The sequence below is a fragment of the Corvus hawaiiensis genome, chromosome 3, assembly GCF_020740725.1.
Source record: "Corvus hawaiiensis isolate bCorHaw1 chromosome 3, bCorHaw1.pri.cur, whole genome shotgun sequence".
NCBI lineage: Eukaryota > Metazoa > Chordata > Aves > Passeriformes > Corvidae > Corvus > Corvus hawaiiensis.
In genome coordinates this window covers 93,895,779-93,917,194 of record NC_063215.1, presented here as the reverse complement: position 1 = coordinate 93,917,194, position 21,416 = coordinate 93,895,779, and the positions used below count along the sequence as shown (strand labels likewise).

General features: G+C 37.1%; 1 protein-coding gene across 7 annotated transcripts in view; it reads left to right on the top strand.

The window, feature by feature from the left end:
* EML4 (EMAP like 4) overlaps positions 1–21,416 on the top strand; it is a 149,100-nt gene that overhangs the window by 113,777 nt on the left and 13,907 nt on the right. For all 7 annotated transcript variants that reach the window (XM_048296813.1, XM_048296814.1, XM_048296811.1 and 4 more), the window contains 11 exons: positions 4,009–4,158; positions 5,612–5,681; positions 6,978–7,088; positions 9,514–9,609; positions 11,814–11,948; positions 12,173–12,308; positions 14,113–14,264; positions 15,795–15,920; positions 16,040–16,171; positions 16,762–16,829; positions 20,711–20,799. In XM_048296813.1, coding sequence (XP_048152770.1) covers positions 4,009–4,158; positions 5,612–5,681; positions 6,978–7,088; positions 9,514–9,609; positions 11,814–11,948; positions 12,173–12,308; positions 14,113–14,264; positions 15,795–15,920; positions 16,040–16,171; positions 16,762–16,829; positions 20,711–20,799 — 1,265 coding nt within the window. The remainder of the gene's footprint in view (positions 1–4,008; positions 4,159–5,611; positions 5,682–6,977; positions 7,089–9,513; positions 9,610–11,813; positions 11,949–12,172; positions 12,309–14,112; positions 14,265–15,794; positions 15,921–16,039; positions 16,172–16,761; positions 16,830–20,710; positions 20,800–21,416) is intronic.

Below are 21,416 nucleotides of genomic sequence, written 5' to 3'. Positions count from 1 at the left end.
TTCGGATTACAGTCTGACTGGAGGGAAAACAGAGCTCTTTCTCATGCTTTGTAAAGCTGTGGTACCCAATTTTCCAACCATCACAGCTCTTGGTTGCTGATGCTGGCACTCATGACTGTGGAGTAATTGGGTCAGTCAGTGATCTGGCTGAAATGTTTTTATGAAGTTAATTTTTAAGCAGGACCGATACATTCGTTTGATTCGCCTCACAAACACGCAAGGGCTGGAACTGGCATACTGGAGGAACATCAGCTCTGCTTTTCCAACATCAGTGAGCAGTTTGGACTGATGAAAACTGATTGTGAAATCACACCCTCAGTTAAGTAGGTGCAAATCCTGGTGTGGACACATTCAATGTCCAAGAACCTTAAGTTTAGGTTAAACCAGTTGGCTGCTCAGGTCTAATTAAAGCGAAATACATCTAGTTTAAACGGACTGTTCATGTGTTTTGGAATCTGTTTAAGGAAATGTCATTCCAAATCAGACCAGTGTATTTAAGAGTGCAGGGTATCTTTTGGGTGCAAAGGTGAAGAAAATGAGGAAAAGGCAGTAAAGTGTATGAGGACTAAATGTTGGTCTCTATGAATTTGAACAAAATTCCTCTTCAGTTTGGAAAATACAGCAGCAGCGATCTTCTGCTTTATGCCTAAGTTTAGCAAGGGGAACAAATCTGCAAGACATCTGTAACTTGCAAATATGATGACAAACTGAACCCTGTACACCTTATTAAAAGGGCATGGGGACAGTGATGATTCACTGAGTATTTTACTAATGTCAGTGTTTTGCACCTGAAAGCTCAACTGAGTGTTGAATAGTTCCATTTATAGATTCTATTTTGAATTCAATTCTGCCTTCTTGATGATTTTTTATAATTGGGTTTTCCTTTGTTATTCCTCTTTTGGAAAATGGTGGTCAGCTATGAGCAACTTCAAGGAAACAGCAGACAGATTATTTGGCTGGTTTTTTTTGTTCGTTGGTTGGTTGGTTGGTTTGCGGGGGGTGTCTCCTTTTTAGATGTTTCCTGTAGATTTATTCAGCTACTGATACCCTGTACTGTAGATTCAACTCGGGAAACTTAGCTTTTGTCTGCCTTGCAGATTACTGTCATTTGAAGAAATGTCTAAGCTGCTTGGCAAGATAAAGCAGCTCATGGGGATGTCTGAGCTCTCGACTGTGTCTGGTTCCTGAGTGATGTCATCTAAATTAAATAATTTAGTTTGAATATCCCTACTTTGTAGTGCAATCTTTGCTACTGCACTTCAGAACTGGTTAAAGCATATCTGACATTCCTAGTAACAGCGAAATTGGCTTATTTAGTAGTTTCAGAGGTCACAGTCAGTGCAGCTTTTGACAGTGACTATAGATTCTTTCACCCAGTGTATAGTAGCTCAGCTTCAGGAGGGTATTTCAGACTCTGTTTTATGAGATTATTTTTAGCAATAGTGCTCTTCTTTCTAAGAATAATTGAAGACAGTGGTAAATATACTGCTGAATTCTGGTGTATGGTGGATCACTTTTCATGAGGGCAGTAGCTATTTTCAGCCAGTTCAAACAAACAAACAAACAAAAAACCCCCAAAACTTAAAGTTTTTAAACATATCAACTGTTGTGATAATACAGTCCTTGTAACTGGTGAGAAATAATCACAATATCAAGGCAACTATCTCTCAATTTCCCTGATTTAATCATCAGTTTCAGTGAAAGATTAACATTGAAATTCAGTGGAAATCAAGCATCAAAGTTGTGTCACCCCTTTTTATGTAGGGACACAGTCAATTATTGCATTAATTTTATTGCATTAATTGTATTGCATTATATCTGCTGCTTTGTTCTGGGTGTGTGGAGAAGGAAAGAACTGCTGTGGAGCAACAGCCCCTCTTTTTTTCCACTCAAGATAGTCTGGGATAGAGAATGAAGAAAGCAAAAAAATTTGTCACACAAAACAGGCGGTTCCTTTACATGTTTGTAAAAATGTGCTTCTAGAAAATGCAGCCATTCTTTGGTACTTTATTTTGTAGGAGGGGTAAAGGAAAGGAAGGTATTGAGAAAATGTAATTTTTTTTCTTTTTTTCTTGCAGCTTCATGAATGTCAGAGCTCAGTGGTGGGTGCCAAAGTATTTAGCTCTAGCTTGGCTAAGCATGGAAGACTTCTGCTGTGGAAAGACATGTTTGTCTAAATCATTAATACTTTTCTAGGATGAATGTTCAAAGATGTCAATCTTACTAAATCCTTATCAATACATTCCCTATTGTATACAGGAGATGAGTGAAATCTGCCTCTCTCCTCTGAGAAGGTATTTAAAATAGCATTCTTAATGCTTCAGGATAGAAAAAATATTTTCATTGGATTTTAGCCCATTGCTTTTGAAAGTTCAGTTGTTTGGTTTGTTGTTTGGTTTTTTTTATAAAAGGCCATTCTGGGGTTTTAGTTCCATCAGTGTTTAAAAGACGAAGAAAGAGGAAAATGTAGTGGGGAAGTAAATAGTAATGGAGGAGAAACAGAGGCATCCTTTTTTCCTGCCCTCAGCATTGTGTTGTATCAGCATTTCTCTCGATATCATTTGCTCAGCAAGCCAGTGAATAATCTCTGCTTCAGGGGAGCCATTGTGTTCTTCTGTACTAAACGGAAGACAACAAGATATAAATCTGTTTTGTTTTCCACACTCCAAAGGGGTAATTGACAACTGAATGCAGTGTCCCTCTTTGAACTATTGTTTAGTTATAGCTTGTGTTTAATTTTACAAGTGTTCCTCTGGTATGGCAGCCCTGTGGTCTGGTGGGACTGCAAAAGAGGAAGGCTAGTGTAGAAGGGCATTTTTGGGGGTGCGGTGCTCTTTTTGATAGAACGGTAGCCCTCTCCCATGAAGAATGGAGGTCAGGCTATCACATTAGGAGATACCAGTTTAGATACTCCCAAACTTGAGCTACTTCACCTGCCTTCATTTATGAGAAAGGGCCAGCTTCATCCATCCAGCTTTCTCCATGTGGGCCTTTGACTTCCTTTTATTTACCTGATTAGCCAGGACCTGAACCTGGAATCCTTTAGCTAAAGTTACTTAATATATTTCCTGTATTTTTCTTGCTGTTGCAGGTGTATTAGTTGGCAGTGAAGTGGAAAGCTCTCTGAAATGCAGGACATAACAGGAAAATAATATTTTTGGGGCTACAGAGTTAGATGTTAAAGTCTGAGTTGCAATGTTAATCGTACCTGGTGACGCAGGGAACTGAAATACAGGCAGGCAGCCACATTCATAGTCTAGAGGAAGAAAAAACTGCACCTGTTCCAAAGAAAAAACTGCACCTGTTCCAAAGAAATAACAAGTTGTAATAACGTTTGATCAGTGCCAACCAAGGCTCGTTCACAGTGTGTAAAACTTCTGAATGTCATTAGGAGCTGTGCATATTCCTACAGAAAAAATTCCTTTTATGTATTTTGGGTAGATTTGGATAGAATATTTTTCACCGTGTAAATTCCTTTTGAGTTTGGTTTGTTTAAAAAAGACTCTTAAAACAGTCTAAAGAAATCTTTCCTGAACTTGGCAGCTGCTGTACAGAAGCTTGCCTCTTTCTGTAGGGCATTAGGCATTGTTTTAAAAGGCCAAATGAAAGCAATACTCTGCTGCCCAGTCTGCTGATACACAGCTTTGTTGCTGTAAAAAATGTTAAATTAGAATAGCGAGTCCTGCTGTTACCTAATGAAATTTCACATGGAAATTTTTACAAAACTGCAATACTGCATTTGCTTTACTTCTACCACATCTTATTTTTAACATCAGTGATCACCATTTTTTAAGGGATTTGGTTTCCTAAAGTCCAGTTGTATGGGGTTTGTTTTGTTTTCTTTTTAAACTAGTGAAATTGTGCTGTAGTTCCAGAGGCAAAAACTTAAAGCGTGTTTGCTGACATGAGAGCTCCCGAGGAATCCTTTAATGAAAAAAAAAAAAGCCGGTTGGTTTTTTTTCTGGTATTCAGTGATTATGAAAACCTTGACTAAAAAAAAAACCATAGATATGGGTATCGTGGAAGAGACTGTCGAGCCAATGTTTACCTCCTTCCTACCGGAGAAATAGTGTATTTCATAGCCTCAGTGGTGGTACTGTTTAACTACGAGGAGCGAACCCAGCGGCACTACTTGGGTCACACAGACTGTGTTAAATGGTTAGTATACAACATTTGCCTGTAAGTGTATGGGTAATAATGCAGAAATATTTCTTTTCCTCTCCTACTATATGTACAAACTAATTAATGTCATCATAGTTGTAGTTATTTCCTGTTTAGTCAGTCCCAGTAGATTTCACTGTAGTAAACACAGCACAAAAAAATGGTGTTAGAGCAGTCCATGCTAGCTTAGGATTTCTGGTTTAAATGTAAAACAAGGGGATATGTATACAATCTAAGAGTGGCAGGTTGAAGAAAGGCTCTTTGCATAAATAATTCCAAATAGTTACCCCAGAAATAAAAAATTGTTGTTAGCCTTACTCTTAACTTAGTTGTTTACAGGCAGCATGGCAAAAATGCAATCTTAAAGGAGAACTACAAAACTGGAAAACTGAGCATTTTCTCACTTTTTAAAAGATGCCCTGTCCACGTACAGAGTGAGTCAGGGAAATCAGAAAGATGTCTGCAAAAAAACCCAAAACCTAGAGAAGCAGGAAAATTGAAGTCAATGTCGTTGTGGGTGCAAAGGCAATTACAGAATTTGCTATGTTAGTCTGAAGAGTAGGACAAAATATAATGATGATCATAAACTCTCCACTGTGCTGTACCTGACTGGAGAAAATTTGTCATCTAAAGCTCTTTTCTCCTGTCTGTATAATTGCTTCCTGGGGGAGGAATGCTGCCAGTTTTGCATTCTTCACTTTCATTCAGAAAATTGAACTGAGCTGTAAATTTTTTGGTGTCTGTCATTATGACCTCTTCAGGTTTGCCCTTGACCCCCTTTATTCTTTCAATGGCTTTCTTCGCCTTTGTAATTTCACAGAGAAAGTAAGTAAGAATATAGATCAAAAAATCCCAAGGACTGAGAGGGTGTATTCTCTGAAGTCTGTTTTTTCACATCAGCTTCAAAGCAAAATGTGATAAGCAAGGGCAGATTTTTACTTCCACTGGTAGTGCACCACACTTCATTAGTACAATTACATCAGTAACTCATTTCAAGTGGCAGTAATCCCTGACTCCTGGGTGCACAGGCGAGCCCTCACCCAACTTTTCTGCCTTTTTTTCCCCAGGTTCATGACATCTCTAGGTTTAGGCATAAAACAGACTATAGTGTTCATAAATATGGCACATAACTATGTGTAGGAGGCTTATTATGAGACAATGTGGATTTTGTTACAGTGGACTCCCAGTGTAGTGCAAACCTTAAGATGTGTCAGAGCACATGTGGAGGTGGCTCTTTGGCACTCTTGGTTGTGTGTCAGCAAACAGTCAATACAGTGTGGAATGAAATACCTGATGAGAAACATTCAAGCTGTCTCCTTAGAAGTGGGATTTAGGATCATAAGTGTCTTCATGGGCTTTTGTTGAGAAACAAATAAAAAAATTTACGAAACACCTCTCCGTTTTGAAGACCTATGACAGCAAAAGCAAGTCATATTTCTGTCTGTCTTAGTCTTGCAGTTCATCCAGACAAAATTAGAATTGCAACAGGACAGTTAGCTGGAGTGGATAAAGATGGAAGGGTAAGTAATAGAGCTGTTGAGCAGTAGTATCTTGTTTTGAAAATCAGGAAAAAGTGGTTTGGGGTTTTTTAATCATCACCTTCTGTCTGCAGTTTATATTATGCACTGCATTTACTGAGATATTTTGAGTTTCTCAGGTAACAGCCTGTATCTCTAGCAAAAGACAGTAACGATGAAACACTCAACCCTAGATTAAAAAGAGCAGAAGCTCATAAAGTCCTTTATCTGCAAGCAAACATGAAGCTTGTAATTGATTTATAAGGCCATGTCATTTCTGTCATATTATTTTCAATATGTCTTCTCCCAAGGGAGAGCAAATCCCCAGTTCTGTGGGTCAGTATAGTCTTAAGGTTTCATGGAAGAGGAAACCAATTTTGAGAATCCATGGAAGGTGTTCCAAGCTTTCCTATAAACTTGCTCATTTGAGAGTAAGTGTGTTTTAATGCTCCTCTCTGGCTCTTGGCATAATCCTGTCAGGATTTGAAAAATTGGATTATTTTCATGAAGTTATAAACAGAGGGGGGAAAAAAAGACAGATGCTATAAAATGTAGAAACATGTTAAATATAACTCTTTTTCAGATGTTCAGCTTAATTTTTTTGTATTTTGTAAGACATTTATGTGGGGGGTTTTGTATACGTGATTTCCACTGAGCATTTTCTGACTCTTGTTAGAGCTGGTTGGTTTGTTTTTCCACCAGTGCAAAGATTTATTGTCAATGGTGAATATATCTTCAATGATGAATGCTGTCCTTAAGCCAAGTTAATTCCCACTTTATTTGTGATTGTTCCTAAGCTAGTTTGGGATAGTAATTGTATGAAATATAACCGTGGACATTTTCTTTGAGTGGTTGGTGATGGTTAAGAGGCTCAGTGCACCAGGGTTTGTTTCTTTTCTTTTTTTCCTAATTTTTATATAGTGAGCCCAGGTTTGATCATTATTTTCAGTTGTTGCATAATATCACTAGTCTGGGGTCTGAAATGCAAGATGACTCTTCCATCATTTGTCAATTACTTCAATTGGTCAAAGTATTTTCACAACTACCAAATGCCACTTTCCTGCCTCAACGGCACCGCTGCCGCATTGGTAGCCCAGACATAAGGAACAACATTGCCTTGCTCTTCCCTTTTGACTTTGAGGACAGTACCCAGCAGCATCACAGCATCACCAGCACAGGTCATCCTGCATTTTGCTCTGCAGTTTGAGATTCAGGCAGCATCTGCTTAACAAAGCGCAGCGCCGGCCCGCGGTGCTTTCCCTGCTGGTGACCTGTTTGTCCCGTTGCTTTTCCACGCAGCCCCTGCAGCCCCATGTTAGAGTGTGGGACTCGGTGAGCCTGGCGACACTGCAGGTTATCGGCCTCGGCACCTTTGAGCGTGGAGTGGGCTGCTTGGATTTTTCCAAAGCGGTAAGATGGGCGCAGTGCCTTGGTGTGTAAAATAAACTGTGGCCAGTCCTACGGAAATGGGAAGGAAATCCCTGGAGGTTTTGCATGTGGCTGTCTAGCTGGTGATCTCTTTTGGTATTAAAAGTGTGTTGGTAAAGTTTCTGTATACTTTATAAAACCGGCTGACAGCAAACTAGCTGGAAAAACAGGAAATGGCACATGTAAAATTGTGGTAACAAACTAGCACGGTAAATAGATAGCAGGCAAGAAAAACCTTAACTAGAAATTGAAGTCCATGCTGGGTTTGGTGGTTTGGTTTTGTTTGTGAGGAGCTTGGTTCTTTTTATTTTGATGTTAAAAACAAATTTGTTTGTGAGGTTTGTGAAGACAAACTTCAGTGAGTTCTCATACGAGGGTTAACTTCTTTGCTTTCACAGCTGGAGTAGGTTTTTATCCACCAACAGGAAATTAAAAAAAAAAAAAACAAACCTCACATTATCTTGTACTATTTTTTTCCCGAGGAATAGCTTGCTCACTTTTTGCCTCTACTTTTACAAAGAAAAAAAAATAGAGGTCGTGGTTACTGGGCCCGTAGAATTTATCAGAAAAATTGGTAGCAGATGGAGATGCACTACTTGGCATTCGGAAAGTTCTCATTCCAAATTTGGAAATGAATTGGGATTTTTTTGTAAAATATGGGCATATTTTAATCTTTAAGCTGCCACTGTATTTTTGCCAAAAGACTGAGACATATCAGACCTCCTGAAAACCCAGGCTGGATTCTTGCATTCCGTCAGGAAGAATTAATACATGTAAAAAGTAAAAAACGCAGAAAAACAATGTCTGCAGTATTTTGCTAATAGAGGAAGAGATTTACAGGATAGCTGAGGTGGGAAGGGATGTCTGGAGAGCACCTCATCCACAGTCCTGCTTACAGCAGGTTCTGTCAGAGCCGGCTGGTCAGGCTGTGGTCCAGCTGGCTTCTGGGAATCTCCAAGAATGGAAACTCAACAATGTCTCTGGTGACCTGTTGAAAAGAAATTCTTGCACTCTCTTGCTGCAGTTTCACTTACCATTGAAAGAAAGAAAGCAATTGAAAGAAATTTCATAGCATTGAAATGTTGCTATGTTAGATATAGTACGTTTTGTGTTTCAGTAAATAATGTGAAAGGAATAGTGGTATTCCTGTCACTGACAAACCAATGAAATTTACATACTTGGGTACAGATCTTTTTAAGAATGCATTCCATCATTTTAAAAACAAAAACAAAAAACCCAGGGAATTTTTGAGGACTAGATTTTAGTTTTTATTGGTTCTGTTTTGCAGCTGAAACCGAATTTGATACCTTATTACAGTCTCACATGATTGCTCACTAGACTGACACAGTTTGTGTGCAGTATCTAGAACAGTGTTTTTACCACAGGATTTATTAACCCTCACAAGAGCTGCGTGTATCACCAATGCTGTCTTCAGGGTTTCTTCTCAGAATAATTCACATGTATATTTGCATATTACTGCTCAGAGTAGTGCTTGGGAATAATAACTTTAGCCAACTCTATTTTCATAATTTGTTAGAGAATGAAGGGCAAGAATCAACTTTAAGATAATTAAAGGCTCCTCCAAATCTTTCTACAAATGTCCTTGAGACAACTGGTTTGTGCAAATACGTGTTGTTGGGAATAAGTATGTTTTTGTTTTAACATTTTTTTCTCTGTTCCTTTAATTACATGTAGCCATATATTTACCATTTTGTTGTAAAATTGTTCAAAATAAATGCTTTCAGTTATTTAATACTGTAGGTGCTGCTCTGCCTGCTTTGTAAGCATTGTTTTATTCAGAAAGTGTTACCTTTGCTGCAGTTTTACCAACTGCATGATGATACTGCTGGTACTTTATGATCCATAAGGAAAAAATGAGACATGCTTACAGAATTTGATAATGTGGTTGTGTGTATGTGATGGTGGCATTTAGGAAAAAAACACAAGTGGAGCTGTGTGTGTGTGTCCTCTGAGACCTGAGGAAAACAAAATATTTATAGAATAGAAAAAGAAATCTTTTTCCTGCTAGCATGAAATTGAAAACAAGAACACAAAAAAAAAACCAAACCACTAAACACTTAAAAACAAACAACAAACAAAAAACCCAGCAATAAAAAAAAACAATACCAGAGTAAAGACTTGGTAAGATAGTTTTAAAGCTTTTCTAAAATGTTATTTGAAGCATGATCATTTTTTATGAGATTATACAAAAATCTATGTCTGTCTTTAAGAAAGAAAAAAAGGAAAATTCCATATATATAGAGATTGTAATTACTTTAAAAAGACTTCGTTAATTTATATTTGTACCTTTGGGGATTTTTTTTAAAATACCTCTGCCCTGCCCTGTTTCTAAAATGGTTATGATAGTACTTTGTCAGTACTTTTTTTTTTTTCCTTTTTCCTTTAGGATTCTGGTACTCATTTGTGTGTAATTGATGACTCTAACGAGCATATGCTTACTGTGTGGGATTGGCAGAGGAAATCAAAAATAGCAGAGATAAAGGTAATTTTTGCACATGAATATTCTGAAATACAAGTGGTTTTTATTCCCATAAATATAAGTTTGTGAGACACACTTTTGATCTTACTTGGAAACTGCAACTGTGTAATACTGCTGGCTTGTTTAAGGGTTCCACAGAAATGTATTCTTCACTTCTTTTCCAGAAGGGTTTTGCATATTGAAGGGTTTGTAAAGACATTTTACTCATCCTTAAGATCCAATGCAAATAAAGCAATTGTCTAATGTTTTCTTTATTTAAAAAAAATAAATCCTGGAAACATTAAGAAACTAAACTGATGATTAAGTCAGTCGGAGTTTAAAGAAATAAAATACTTTTAGGCATTCCTTATTTCGAATTTGTCTGAATCAAATTCTGATTATCGATTATCAGTATGTACTTTTGTAAATTGCAGTCTTGTCTGCCTTTCTGTTTCTTTTTGAACCTTTCCTAATTTCAGACCAATGAGATGTGTTCAGAGGTGTTGCACTCAGTGCTTGTGTAAAGCTGATTTCACTGGGAACACCCAATCCTTCATGTTATCCAATATCAAGCAAGCAAATATTACATGCATGTGGAACTGAGTATTTGTATATTTTTATAAAGCATGCTCTACAAGCATATATATGTCTATATCATTTCAAACTTGCCATTTCAGATAACAAAATCAGGTTGGTTTGACCCGTTTTCTTTAGATTATGTTGACCAATACTAACTTTATTCTATAAGTTGTAATTTAATTCTATGACAGTATTTTCATTTCCTTTTTGATATTTTATGTGAAACTATTTGGCGCACGCCTTGTATTTCCCCTTCACTGACATTATGTTTTGACTGGTTTTGCGCTCAGGGGAGTTCCTTGGTGTTTCAGAATTGACTAAAAACTATTTGGCAGGGACAGCTCGCCCTTCAGTACTTACTCACATCTGGGACTTGGTCTCACAGTATCTCAAGCACCTTCCATGGAAGATGGTGTGAGCAGAGTTGCATCCCTTGAGCTGGAGTGCAAAACAGAAGGCTTTTCTCAGCTGAACTCCATTAATGTTTTCAGTCCTTAAGTTCCAAATGATTTTTTTTGACATAGCAGATTTGCTCATGTGAAAACTGTGTGAGAAACATAATTCAATAAATATGGCCATGAAAAAAAAAAAGGAAACTTAAGAATATTTTTTCCTAACGTAAGCCAAAAGTGGTGAAGTAGGAAAAGTTTTTCCCAAAGATGTGATTTAACAGCACTCTTCTGTATAGTGCTTTAAAGCATGGGCTTAAATCACAGGGCTGGGGTTGGAAGGCACTTGTGGAGATCATCTATCTAACCCCTGAGCCAAAGCAGGTTCACCTAGAACAGGTTGCACAGGATTATGCCCAGGCAGGTTTTCTGTATCTCCAGAGAAGGAGACTCCACAACCCCTCTGGGCAGCCTTTTTTGAAATCCCCTAGAAATAAAGGCATTTACTTTCTTGTTTTGTGGTCATTGCCTGCAGGAGATCTGTCTTCAGGGACAGTTTGGTTCAATATGCATTAGAAGTTAAGTAAATGACCAGTCAGTTTGTTATGTTTGTAAAATCTATTGGTAAAGGATGGAATACTTTTAAGATGTTGGTAATTCAGTAACAGTATATACAGCCAGTAAAAATCCAAAGGTGGAACCCTATGTTTCAAAGTTTTGAGTTACGCAGGCTTCTCTTTTTTTTTTCCTCTTTGTGAGGAGGAAAGGGAAACAAAGAACTCAAAGGAATTTTTATAGAATTTCAGAAAGAGAATGATGGATGTAATCCTACAATATTATCATTGTCTTACTTGTCTCTGTCACAGCTTTGTTATCCAGAATAGCAAACCAGTCTTTGTAAAAACTAAGCAGGGTTTTCAGTCCAAAAAAGTGTCTTTTATACATTATTCATTTTCCTTGGCAGAAGTCTTAGCTATTCGAGAACAGAAGCTTTTGTGATTTAAAATGGAATGTAAAACCCTAAATTGTGTACTGAAGTTTAATGAAGATCTCTTATGAATTTGAAAAATCAGTATATATATAAAATTATATGTACAGTCATTCAGATAGCTGACTTAGCACAGAACACTTAGGAATACTTCCAAGCATACAATGAGCTATCTAGTTTCTCATATCTCTGTTCTAAAACGTGGGGGTTTGCATGTATTTCTAGTAGTTAATGTCCTCTCTGAATAAATATTATTTCTGTTATTATTTCAGACTACAAACGAAGTTGTTCTTGCTGTAGAATTCCATCCCACTGATGCAAATACCATAATAACATGTGGCAAATCTCATATATTTTTCTGGACCTGGAGCGGCAATTCATTATCAAGGAAGCAAGGGATATTTGGGGTAATAATGTCTTGATACCAGGACAGTTTTAAATCAATGGAAATCACGTTTTCTATACATTTGCTTCATTGTTACCATGTACTGTCTGATCAGAGAGGTAAACATGCAAAAAAAAGGGCTAAATTCTGCTTGTGTGTATGCAGGGTGTAAGAGTGTGGATGCAGTGTTCTAATTACGTAACAAGTACAAGCAATTATTCCTTTCTCTTGCTTATTTTGTTTCAGAAATACGAGAAACCCAAATTTGTTCAGTGCTTGGCTTTCTTGGGAAATGGTGATGTGCTCACTGGAGACTCAGGTGGGATAATACTTATATGGGGCAAAACTACTGTAGAAGCTACTCCAGGAAAAGGAGCTAAAGGTAGGATATGTTTGGAGTTAATGACAGATTTTACATAGTCTGTAGAAGACGAACATAAAGGATGGCGTTAGGGAAGGAATAGAGAAACAGGTCTGACTCAGAGCATGCACTTCCTATCAGTAACAGGTGGTACTTAAGTCCTGCAAGTCCTATGAGTTTGCTGACTTAACAGCAGTCTGGAGTTTCTTAATAATTAATGAGACTGTGCATGAAATAAATGAAAACTTTATCTAAATGCTTTGCATTTTTAAAAAATGTGGTTAATCAGCTTTCCCTTGATCTGGTGATTTGAAAAAGGCTGTAGGATCAGTTTGGGGATTCTGCAGGATGCCTTTGCCTCTTAAGGCTTACATTGCACCATGCTTAGTCTCAGAGGAATACCATTAAGTGGTGGAGCTGACATTAGTAGGACCTGTATATGAAACACAATTACAGTGCTTAGTTGTATCAGTTGAATAACATGAATAACAGTTTCTGGTTTAGCAGACACTCAAATCTTGATATACTTTAAAAAAAAAAATTGAAATTTGAAATTAAAATAACTCTTTAGAGCAAAGCTTTTTTAAAAAAGAAAGGAAAATTATTTGTTACCCAACATATGCAGACCTGGCACAGTTGAGCCCTAAGGTAACTCATAAATTCAATGATAATTCATTTTACTTGGCAGCTATTTCAAACGCTCTGGTTTAAATTGGTATGCCAGGAAAACATTCATGTAAAAAGTACATTTTTAACAGTAAGTCTGATTTTGTAGGTAAATCTTTTTTTCGTCTTTCAAGCTAACTGCAATGGAAAAGTAATTTAACAAATTATCTGATGTTTAATTTTTTTAATTTCTTGTGTAAAGATAACCTTTTTCCAGTATAATCCTAAACGTTATCAAATAGAATATTTATTTATGTTGGCTTAACTAAATGTGGGGTTTTTAGTTGATTTATCACATTAGACTGGTCACAGGATTTGATCTCACATCTCTCACAGTGTGAGAGCACGCTGATTTGAAGCGACTTGAGCCATAGGCAGAGTCAGCAAAGTTAAGCTCATATTTAGCTGGGTGGTGTTTTAGGCTTTTTCTGCGATTGCTGTTTGAAAATGTGCAGCACCAGAATCTTGTTTTGTTTGGGTTTTTTTAGTTACTTTCCAACAGCAGTTCGTGTGAAGACCCGATTAGGATGCAAAAGGCTTCTTTTGCTACCCTTGTTGTTTAATTTTTTCATCTCCTTCATTCTTCCAAGTATTTTCCTTTGGGTAGACTGCTGTCTTGATAGATGCCAAATGCTGGTTGTGCTATTTTTATGTGTGGCAACATCCAGCATTAGATATTAGGTTCATGCATCCTGGAAACCTTGCTATAAATAATTGTCTTTTTATTCCCGAAAGACTACAGACAGCAAGTCTTTTAGTTTCTTTTAATAAAGTAGCATTGCTTCTTTTTTAATAATGACTTGCTAAATATTTTTGACTCTAAAAGACAGTTTCTCTTGCATCTGGAAAAACTGTGTTCCTTTGGAAAGCAGAGAAATGAAAGCATTTTCCCAATTGTTGGTTTTGCCTTCACATTTTGTAGGACAGTCAATCTCAAAAAGGTTTTTCTTCAGAAAGGCAGGCAGGCCCTTTGTTTTATCTTTTTATCTTGTAAGAAAACACTACCACCTTGTGTTTGCAATAATAAGAGCCTGACAGCCCAAATGTAAGTATTTATTAGACACTTATTTTGTTCTTCTGCCTAAAGGCAAAGCTTCTCATAAACCCTAGGTGAAAAAAATGAGTAGTGTTCTTTTTTATCTTCTGTTTGTGCATATAGGAGTATACCAGATAAGCAGACAAATCAAAGCTCATGATGGCAGTGTGTTCACACTCTGTCAAATGAGGAATGGAATGCTGCTAACTGGAGGTGGGAAAGACCGAAAGATCATCCTGTGGGATCATGATTTGAATCCTGAAAGGGAAATTGAGGTAAGAAAGCAAGAGTGACAAGGAAATTGCCTTGAACAAGGTGTTGGCTAGCAAGACAGAGCCTTCCCTGCCCTTAGTAGTTAGGATGAAAGAATTCCTTCTGGTTTCTGTTTTTTAAGTGGGTCACAATGTTTTATTAGAAAAGTGTTTAAATTTTAGCCTATAAATAAGCCTATATGAGGCTTCAGTTCTCCTGTGCTTAAATTGAACAGAAATTTTAAGGGTTTTCCTTCTTCAAAACCCTTCCTTAGTTGTTTTTTGGGGTTTTTTTAATTCGTCCTGTTTGAGGGGATGTTTGAGGATATATGTCAGTATCTCCTGTGTTTTTTTAAAGTTTACATGTCTGGTGAAAGACAATATCACCAGCATTTGAGGCTTTTAGTAGAATATTTGACATAAGGTAAACAAGTGGTAGGATACATATTGGAATTCTGTAATTAATTATTAATAAGCTATGATGAGGAACTTCTTTTAAATTTATCCTAAACCAGGTGTTCAGTGAGTATGTCTGTTCTTTGTGATTTGACTATATGCTAGTGCTAGGTCAGTGGGGATGAACTGGAAAAAGTTGTGTAGTTTGGATTTTAAAAAACTTTTTTCTTTTCCCTTATCTTGAAATAATGTGTTCTCCTTAAACAGTTCCTTAAACACTGGTTTACTCCACTTACCTATTGTCCATTTATAGCAGCATTTTTTTCTTAACACTTATGTAAGTTCAGTCTAGAATTTGCTACTGACTTGAATCCAATGCTGACATTTAGAAAACATGGCTGAGAAAGTGAGCACTGACTATCATATACAATTCTTAGGCTTAAGTAACACACTCTGTTCATATCAGTGTCTCTGTTTCCCTTTTGTTAATTATGTTACTTTAAAGCTAATTTTTATGTTACCAGAACCCTGAGAGATTGATTTTTCTATCTTATGTGGCTAATATTAGTGTATTTTCTCAGATAAATCATTTAGAAAACAAACAATTGCACACTGTAAAATAAAGCAGTGTATTAGAAATCAAGCCTGCAATAAACAAAGTCATTAAAATTCAGAGTCATTGCTGACATAGGGCATATGAACATTTACTTCAGGCTAATCAGGAAACATTAAGAAAATCAGGAAGCATTTACTGTGTGCTACAAGTTTCTTCTTGTTTTTCAAAGTGTGTTTTGGAAAGTAAATAGTAACTGTGTATTATTCCTTTCCTTTTAAGATGAGTTGTAAGGCTGTGGAGTGCATTTGTTTTAGTGAATTTGACACTTAAAAGCTATGTAATAGAAGTTGTAATTTTTTTTACTGAGGTTATTTAAATGACATTAACTGTGATTGTCTTGGAGTAAGATCTTCTTGTATGCCTGTACTGAACAAATAGATGAGGGAGGTTTCAGGTCATGCCCTGATTGATGTTATACATGGCTTGTTCCTTTTTGCTGCGACAACTCCAGTTCTGGTACTGTCGCTGTGCTCTTTGTGGCCGCCAAAATTAGGCACCTATCAAGATGGCTGATGTGGTTTGACAGATGTTTCTTTTCCCAGGTTCCTGACCAGTATGGAACGATCAGAGCAGTAGCAGAAGGAAAAGCTGATCAATTTTTAGTGGGTACTTCACGAAACTTTGTTTTGAGGGGAACATTTAATGATGGTTTCGTAGTAGAGGTACAGGTGAGCATAACTTGTTTTTTTAAACTATAACCCAAAAATGTAAAGGTTTTTTCTGCTGGTGTGTTATTTGGAGACTCTTCATTTTATTCATTGTTAAATCACATGTGGTTTCTTCCTAGGGACATACAGATGAACTCTGGGGACTGGCATCTCATCCTTTCAAAGACTTATTCTTAACATGTGCCCAAGATAGGCAAGTTTGTATGTGGAACTCTGTGGACCACACACTGGAATGGACCAGGCTGCTAGATGTATGTCAATCCTTTAATTTAAGTATGAAGCTAGAAAGTAGGAAAAAGCATTCAGTTTCTGAAACACTCTTGTCCTGCCTGATTACAAACAAAAATCCTATAGTTATGCTATTAAAAACAGCTATCTGGAAGCTTTGATAAACTTAACAAGGCTCATCAGACATTGTGTTAGATGTAATCTGTTTACCATTGCTTGATGTTATTTTGACAAGCCAACTCAAATAAATCTTAGTCCTTTATTCTTATTACAGGTTTTTTTTTTTCCCCCTGTTATTCAAACAATCTGAAGAGGGTATCATAGATTTGGCTTTAGATGTTCTTTCCTTACTGTCATTCATTTCATAGTTTGGCTAGTCCTCTGCTAATATCCAAGCAAAATTATTTTTACACAGAAATTTAGGCCTTTCACTCACAAGGTGGTCTTGCAGTGTATGTCACTGATGCACTGAGAGATGAGCTGTCTGAGGATTAGTGTGCTGCTAAGTGATTGGTTTTCCTGTGTCAGCTCAGCTCAGACTTTAGGATAGCTTTGGTGTAAGGAGCATTTGGCCCTCAGTGGGGGAATAATGTGTGTGTGCCTCTCTGTTCAGGAACCGGGGCACTGTGCAGATTTCCATCCCAGCGGAGCAGTGGTCGCCATAGGAACACACTCGGGCAGGTAAGCCACTTCCAGCTGAGCTGTGATGACAGGAAGTGTAAAGGAGACAGTTTAATACAGTGCACCTTAAAACTGGAATTCATTTGCTTTTTATTCTTTCTGCTTGAGGTTGTGGAACCTAAAAAGCATGGCAGAAGGGGGAGAGCACCTTGTATGCGTTAGACGAGGACAGAAGAATTGTTTGATTATTGTTAAACTGGTTTGGTTTTTTAAGAACTCTTTAAATGAAAGCCCAGATCTTGATTTTTGGTTTTTTAAACCTTTTTTTTTTGCAGTGATTTCCATGAGAACTCCTTGTTGTCTTTTCCAAGTATCCTATATTTCAATGTTATGTGCATGTTACATTTCTTTGTAAGACAGGTACAGTACAGTTCTTGTCTTTCCCAGGTCAAACACTTGCAACCTTTTAAACTGAGGTGGAGAGGCAAGTGAACAGACTGGTATTTTCATTTCTGTGTAAGACAGAGTTCAGCATGGCACATTGCTGCACTGAAGTGATACTGAACTGTCCCTATTCTTCCTGAAGTCATTGTGCCTTTGCAAGCTCTCAAAGCACAAACTGAATCATTTTAACTTGGGCTTCTTACAGTGGGGGAAAAAAGTTATTTCACAGTCAAACTCTGGCTTGGTAAAATCTCCCAGGAAGGGAGTACCAATGTACCAGTTAAAAGAAAAAACAGGATGTTCTTAGCATTAGAAAGGTGAGAGGAGCCCATATTAAATCTACTAGCATTTTTGTTCTGTTTTTCAGTTATACCTCATGGTTGACATCTTGATGATAAAATAATGCCTAATGCATGTAAGAAAATCGGGATTTTTTTGTGTGTGTTTAATTTGCCAACTAGAAGGTTTTTTATACCTAACCACATGCCTGAAAACCATTTGAAGTTTGGTTTTTAGAAACTGCTGAGCATATGCAACACTCTTAAAATTTCCTGGAAAAAAAGAAATGCTAAATGTTTTTAGGGTTTTTTTTTCTCCAAGATGAAGATGCAATCTGCACTAAATTCATTAGGTATAATATCAGGCTATAAAACCAAGTTTACCTTCTAGTAAAAACCTTGCTGAGCTCTTGTATGTTTGATTACCACATTGAACCTTTCCATTTTACAATTATAAACGTTAAATTGAACACGTGTTTCTATCTTCATTAAACAGAGCAGAAGATACAGGCCTAAGAGTACTTGAAACAGGGAAAAGAAGGTCAGGCTATGTTTCTTCAGAGTTTTCAGCCACTTTTGAACTTACATTAAAGCACAGTCAAGGCCACATTGCATGGCCAGAGCATTCAGTCTGTTGCTTTTGGTTGACTTTTTTTCCCCTCTCCTGGAGCATTTAGTGTTATATTTTAAGTTTGGTACATTCAGTTTAAATTCTTATTTTTAATTTACTTGAGGCAACCAGTTTATACTGTATTCAAGAAGTTTATGATGATGGCCTTGGGGTTTTTTTGGGTTTTCTTTACCCTCAGTAAAAAGGGTTTTTAAGCAGTTATATTTTCACCATTATATTTTAGTGTGTTCTGAAATTGTATGATTCAATGATGGGTTTGAGATACACAAATGAAACTGAACTGAAGTGAGACCTGGTAAGTTTATAAGTGGATGAGAAATAAATGGAGTTGAGTCAAGATAAACAAAACAGTTTTAAAATTACTGCCTACCCAGCAGCATCATGCAGTGCTTTCTGTGCCAGAAAATCTGGTCCAAGGGAGTTATTTCCCAAGGAATGAGGGCTGCATGATATATCTCGATTAACATAGGAAAAAATAATCTCAAACCCATAACACATCTTTTAATAATTTTATTAATAGCCTAAAAATCTTAAAGCAAGTATTAAATGAGTCTAATCTATTTAGAACTCAGTAAACCCAAACCTTGCATGTGTCTGTTACCATTCTAGAGCTGCTCAGCTTTCTGTACAGAGGTCAGTAAGACAGGGGCAAGGAATGGAGCACTAAGAAAGTTGGGTTTGATGGTTAAAATTGTGACATCAAAAGAAAACTGAATTTTCTACCTTTTTTCCCATTCTTGTCTGTTGCTTCACAGTAGTGTGTTTTTTATCAGCCAAGCATCAGGCTTTTGGTGGGTTTTTCACATATCTCTTCCCATGATAAATGTTTTAGTATCATTTCCCCTTTTGGGCTGTCTGCAAAGGGTCTACTGCAGGTTTTGTTACCACTTCTTTAAATACCCACTTGTGGACCTGATCATCAGTTGTTTGGGAGTACTAATTATTTTTTGTGGATCTTGCTGCTTGCTGAAAAGGCACAGCTGGAAAGCTAAAAAAGATTTTTTTCAAGGCAGTATTCAGATCCTTTTGCCATGCTTCCAGTGGCACTATTTGCAGGGAAGTAGACCTTTCTGTGTCTAATCATGTAGAATATCTAGAGTACTAAGCATATTAGTATTCAAAGGCACTGTGGAAAAAAAGACTAACAAGATTCTAACAGAAGTGCTAACGTTTGGTAAGAAAACTGAAGGCTGAAGGGCCAGGTTAGTGTAAGCCAGAGCCACAAGGAGATAAGCCAGGCCTGTAGAGCTACACATTACCTGCTTTCAGCAGTCTGTGGCGTGTGGGGTTGGGGTGTTTTTATGGTTGTTCAGTTTGATTTCTTTCATGTGGTTCTCTAACCACAAGCTGGTTTTAAGCCATTGGGACCAGGCTGCTTTCCAGATGCCTAGCTGTCGGACACCGGAGGAGCACAAGCTGGAATCTCATCCCCACCCACAGAAAGCAATGAGTGATGTTGTTCCTGGAGTTCATTTTACAGCTTTGTTATGGGATAAATGGTCCTAGGTTTAGCAATGTTCCACTGAGTTCACTAGGAGACAGAGGGTGGAATCCCCTTGCTCATTTCCACAGTGTGTGAGCTTGCCATTTGCCATTAGGGATAGAAACCTGCCTGTGGCATATGTACATGGCTGTGAGACCAGAGGTTTGGAGCAAAGAGATTAAATTCTGAGTACAGCTTCAATGTATTCAGCCATATTGACACCTGGTTTTGTGATCTGCATGTATGAATGCATATTTTTATTAAATTGTCATTGTCTCTGTGTTGCTAATGTTCACTGTATTCAGGAGTTAGGTGGGCATCAGACCCATGGTAAAATGCTCAGGTTCTGTTATCTCGCACATCTTGCTGTCCATTTTGGTCTATGTGCCAGTAAGTTTTTGTAAGCATCTGTGGGTGTTTCATGTATGCCTCATAAGTAATAAACTGCAGGTTAAAAGTTATTGTTAAATAATAAAAAATGCAATTAATCACCTTAGTAATCATCCAAGCAAGAAATAGAAAATAAAATGCTAGTTTATGAACCATCAAATTCTAGTGAATGGTTGGTTATTCCTTCTTAGGTTAATAAAATTATTCATAGAAATGAAAAGGATTGAGAGAAAAATACCAGACTAGAATATAATTTGTGTTTACAATGAGTATGGAAATGTTTTACACTTCCATCTACTACTTCTATTTTTTTTTTTAACTTTCCTTTATGAAAATTGAAAGATCAGTTTTGATATAAAAACTTATCTTCAAGGTAGGGAAGAAGTGGAATGAAATTCAGCTGTAGGCTGAATGATGATAAGATGCAGTCATATTATTTGTTTAGTGGCATGTTTATCATCCAGTGGACATTTTGGTGATTATTACAGTGTTCAGGGAAGGGATAAAAATTGAATGGTATTTAGAATCTTTTATGTATTGTTCACTGAAACTTGTATTGCTTTGTGAACCAGAAAAGTGTTCCATTAAAAACAGATGTTCTCTCTGCTGCCCTTGAGGGGCTACCATAAGAAGATGAAAGCAGGCTCTTTTGTTTGTTTATTTTTTTTTGTTTGTTTAGTGGAAGTGGTACTTACTGGAATTCTTCTCTCTCTAGGTGGTTTGTTTTGGATGCAGAAACGAGGGATCTGGTTTCAATACACACTGATGGCAACGAACAGCTTTCAGTGATGCGCTACTCAGTAGGTAGGCAGACTTGTACAGTCAGAGTAATTCTGATAAACCAGATGGATGTTCTGTTAAGTGGTTTTAAACTAGTCCCCAGGCATTAGAAAAGACACAGCTTTGAAAAAATGATTTCAGATGCTTAATATGTAACTGAGGATTTGCTTGCAGATTTGTTTGTGTGGGCTAAATCCTGGAATTTTGTAACTGCAAGCATCACCATCACCTTTCTCAGCCTTTTCTTCATGTTAAACTCTGCTGTTATTATAAATGTTAGCTTTGCTCCCCCCCAAAAAAAAGTTCTCAACTAAATGGTTGACAGGTTAGCAGAAAGGTCTGTAAAAAGCTTAATATTTCAGTGAAATTTTAATATCCTTCTCAGTTAATTTTCAAATTTAATAATGCAAACCCATAAAACTAAGTTCGTGTCTGTCTGAAAATCAGAGCTGTTTGTCAAGTGTTTGCTCTGGGATTACATGGAGTCCAAACCACTGTTGAGTCTCCTCTTTAGATGTGACATGACAAATCAGCAGAGGCTGACTCCTCTCTGTTAAAACAGGATGGAAGAACACCCTTGTAAATCTTTTTCTTGTTTGCTTTTGGCTCACATGCCATGTCAGTGAGCAAAATGTTCCTCT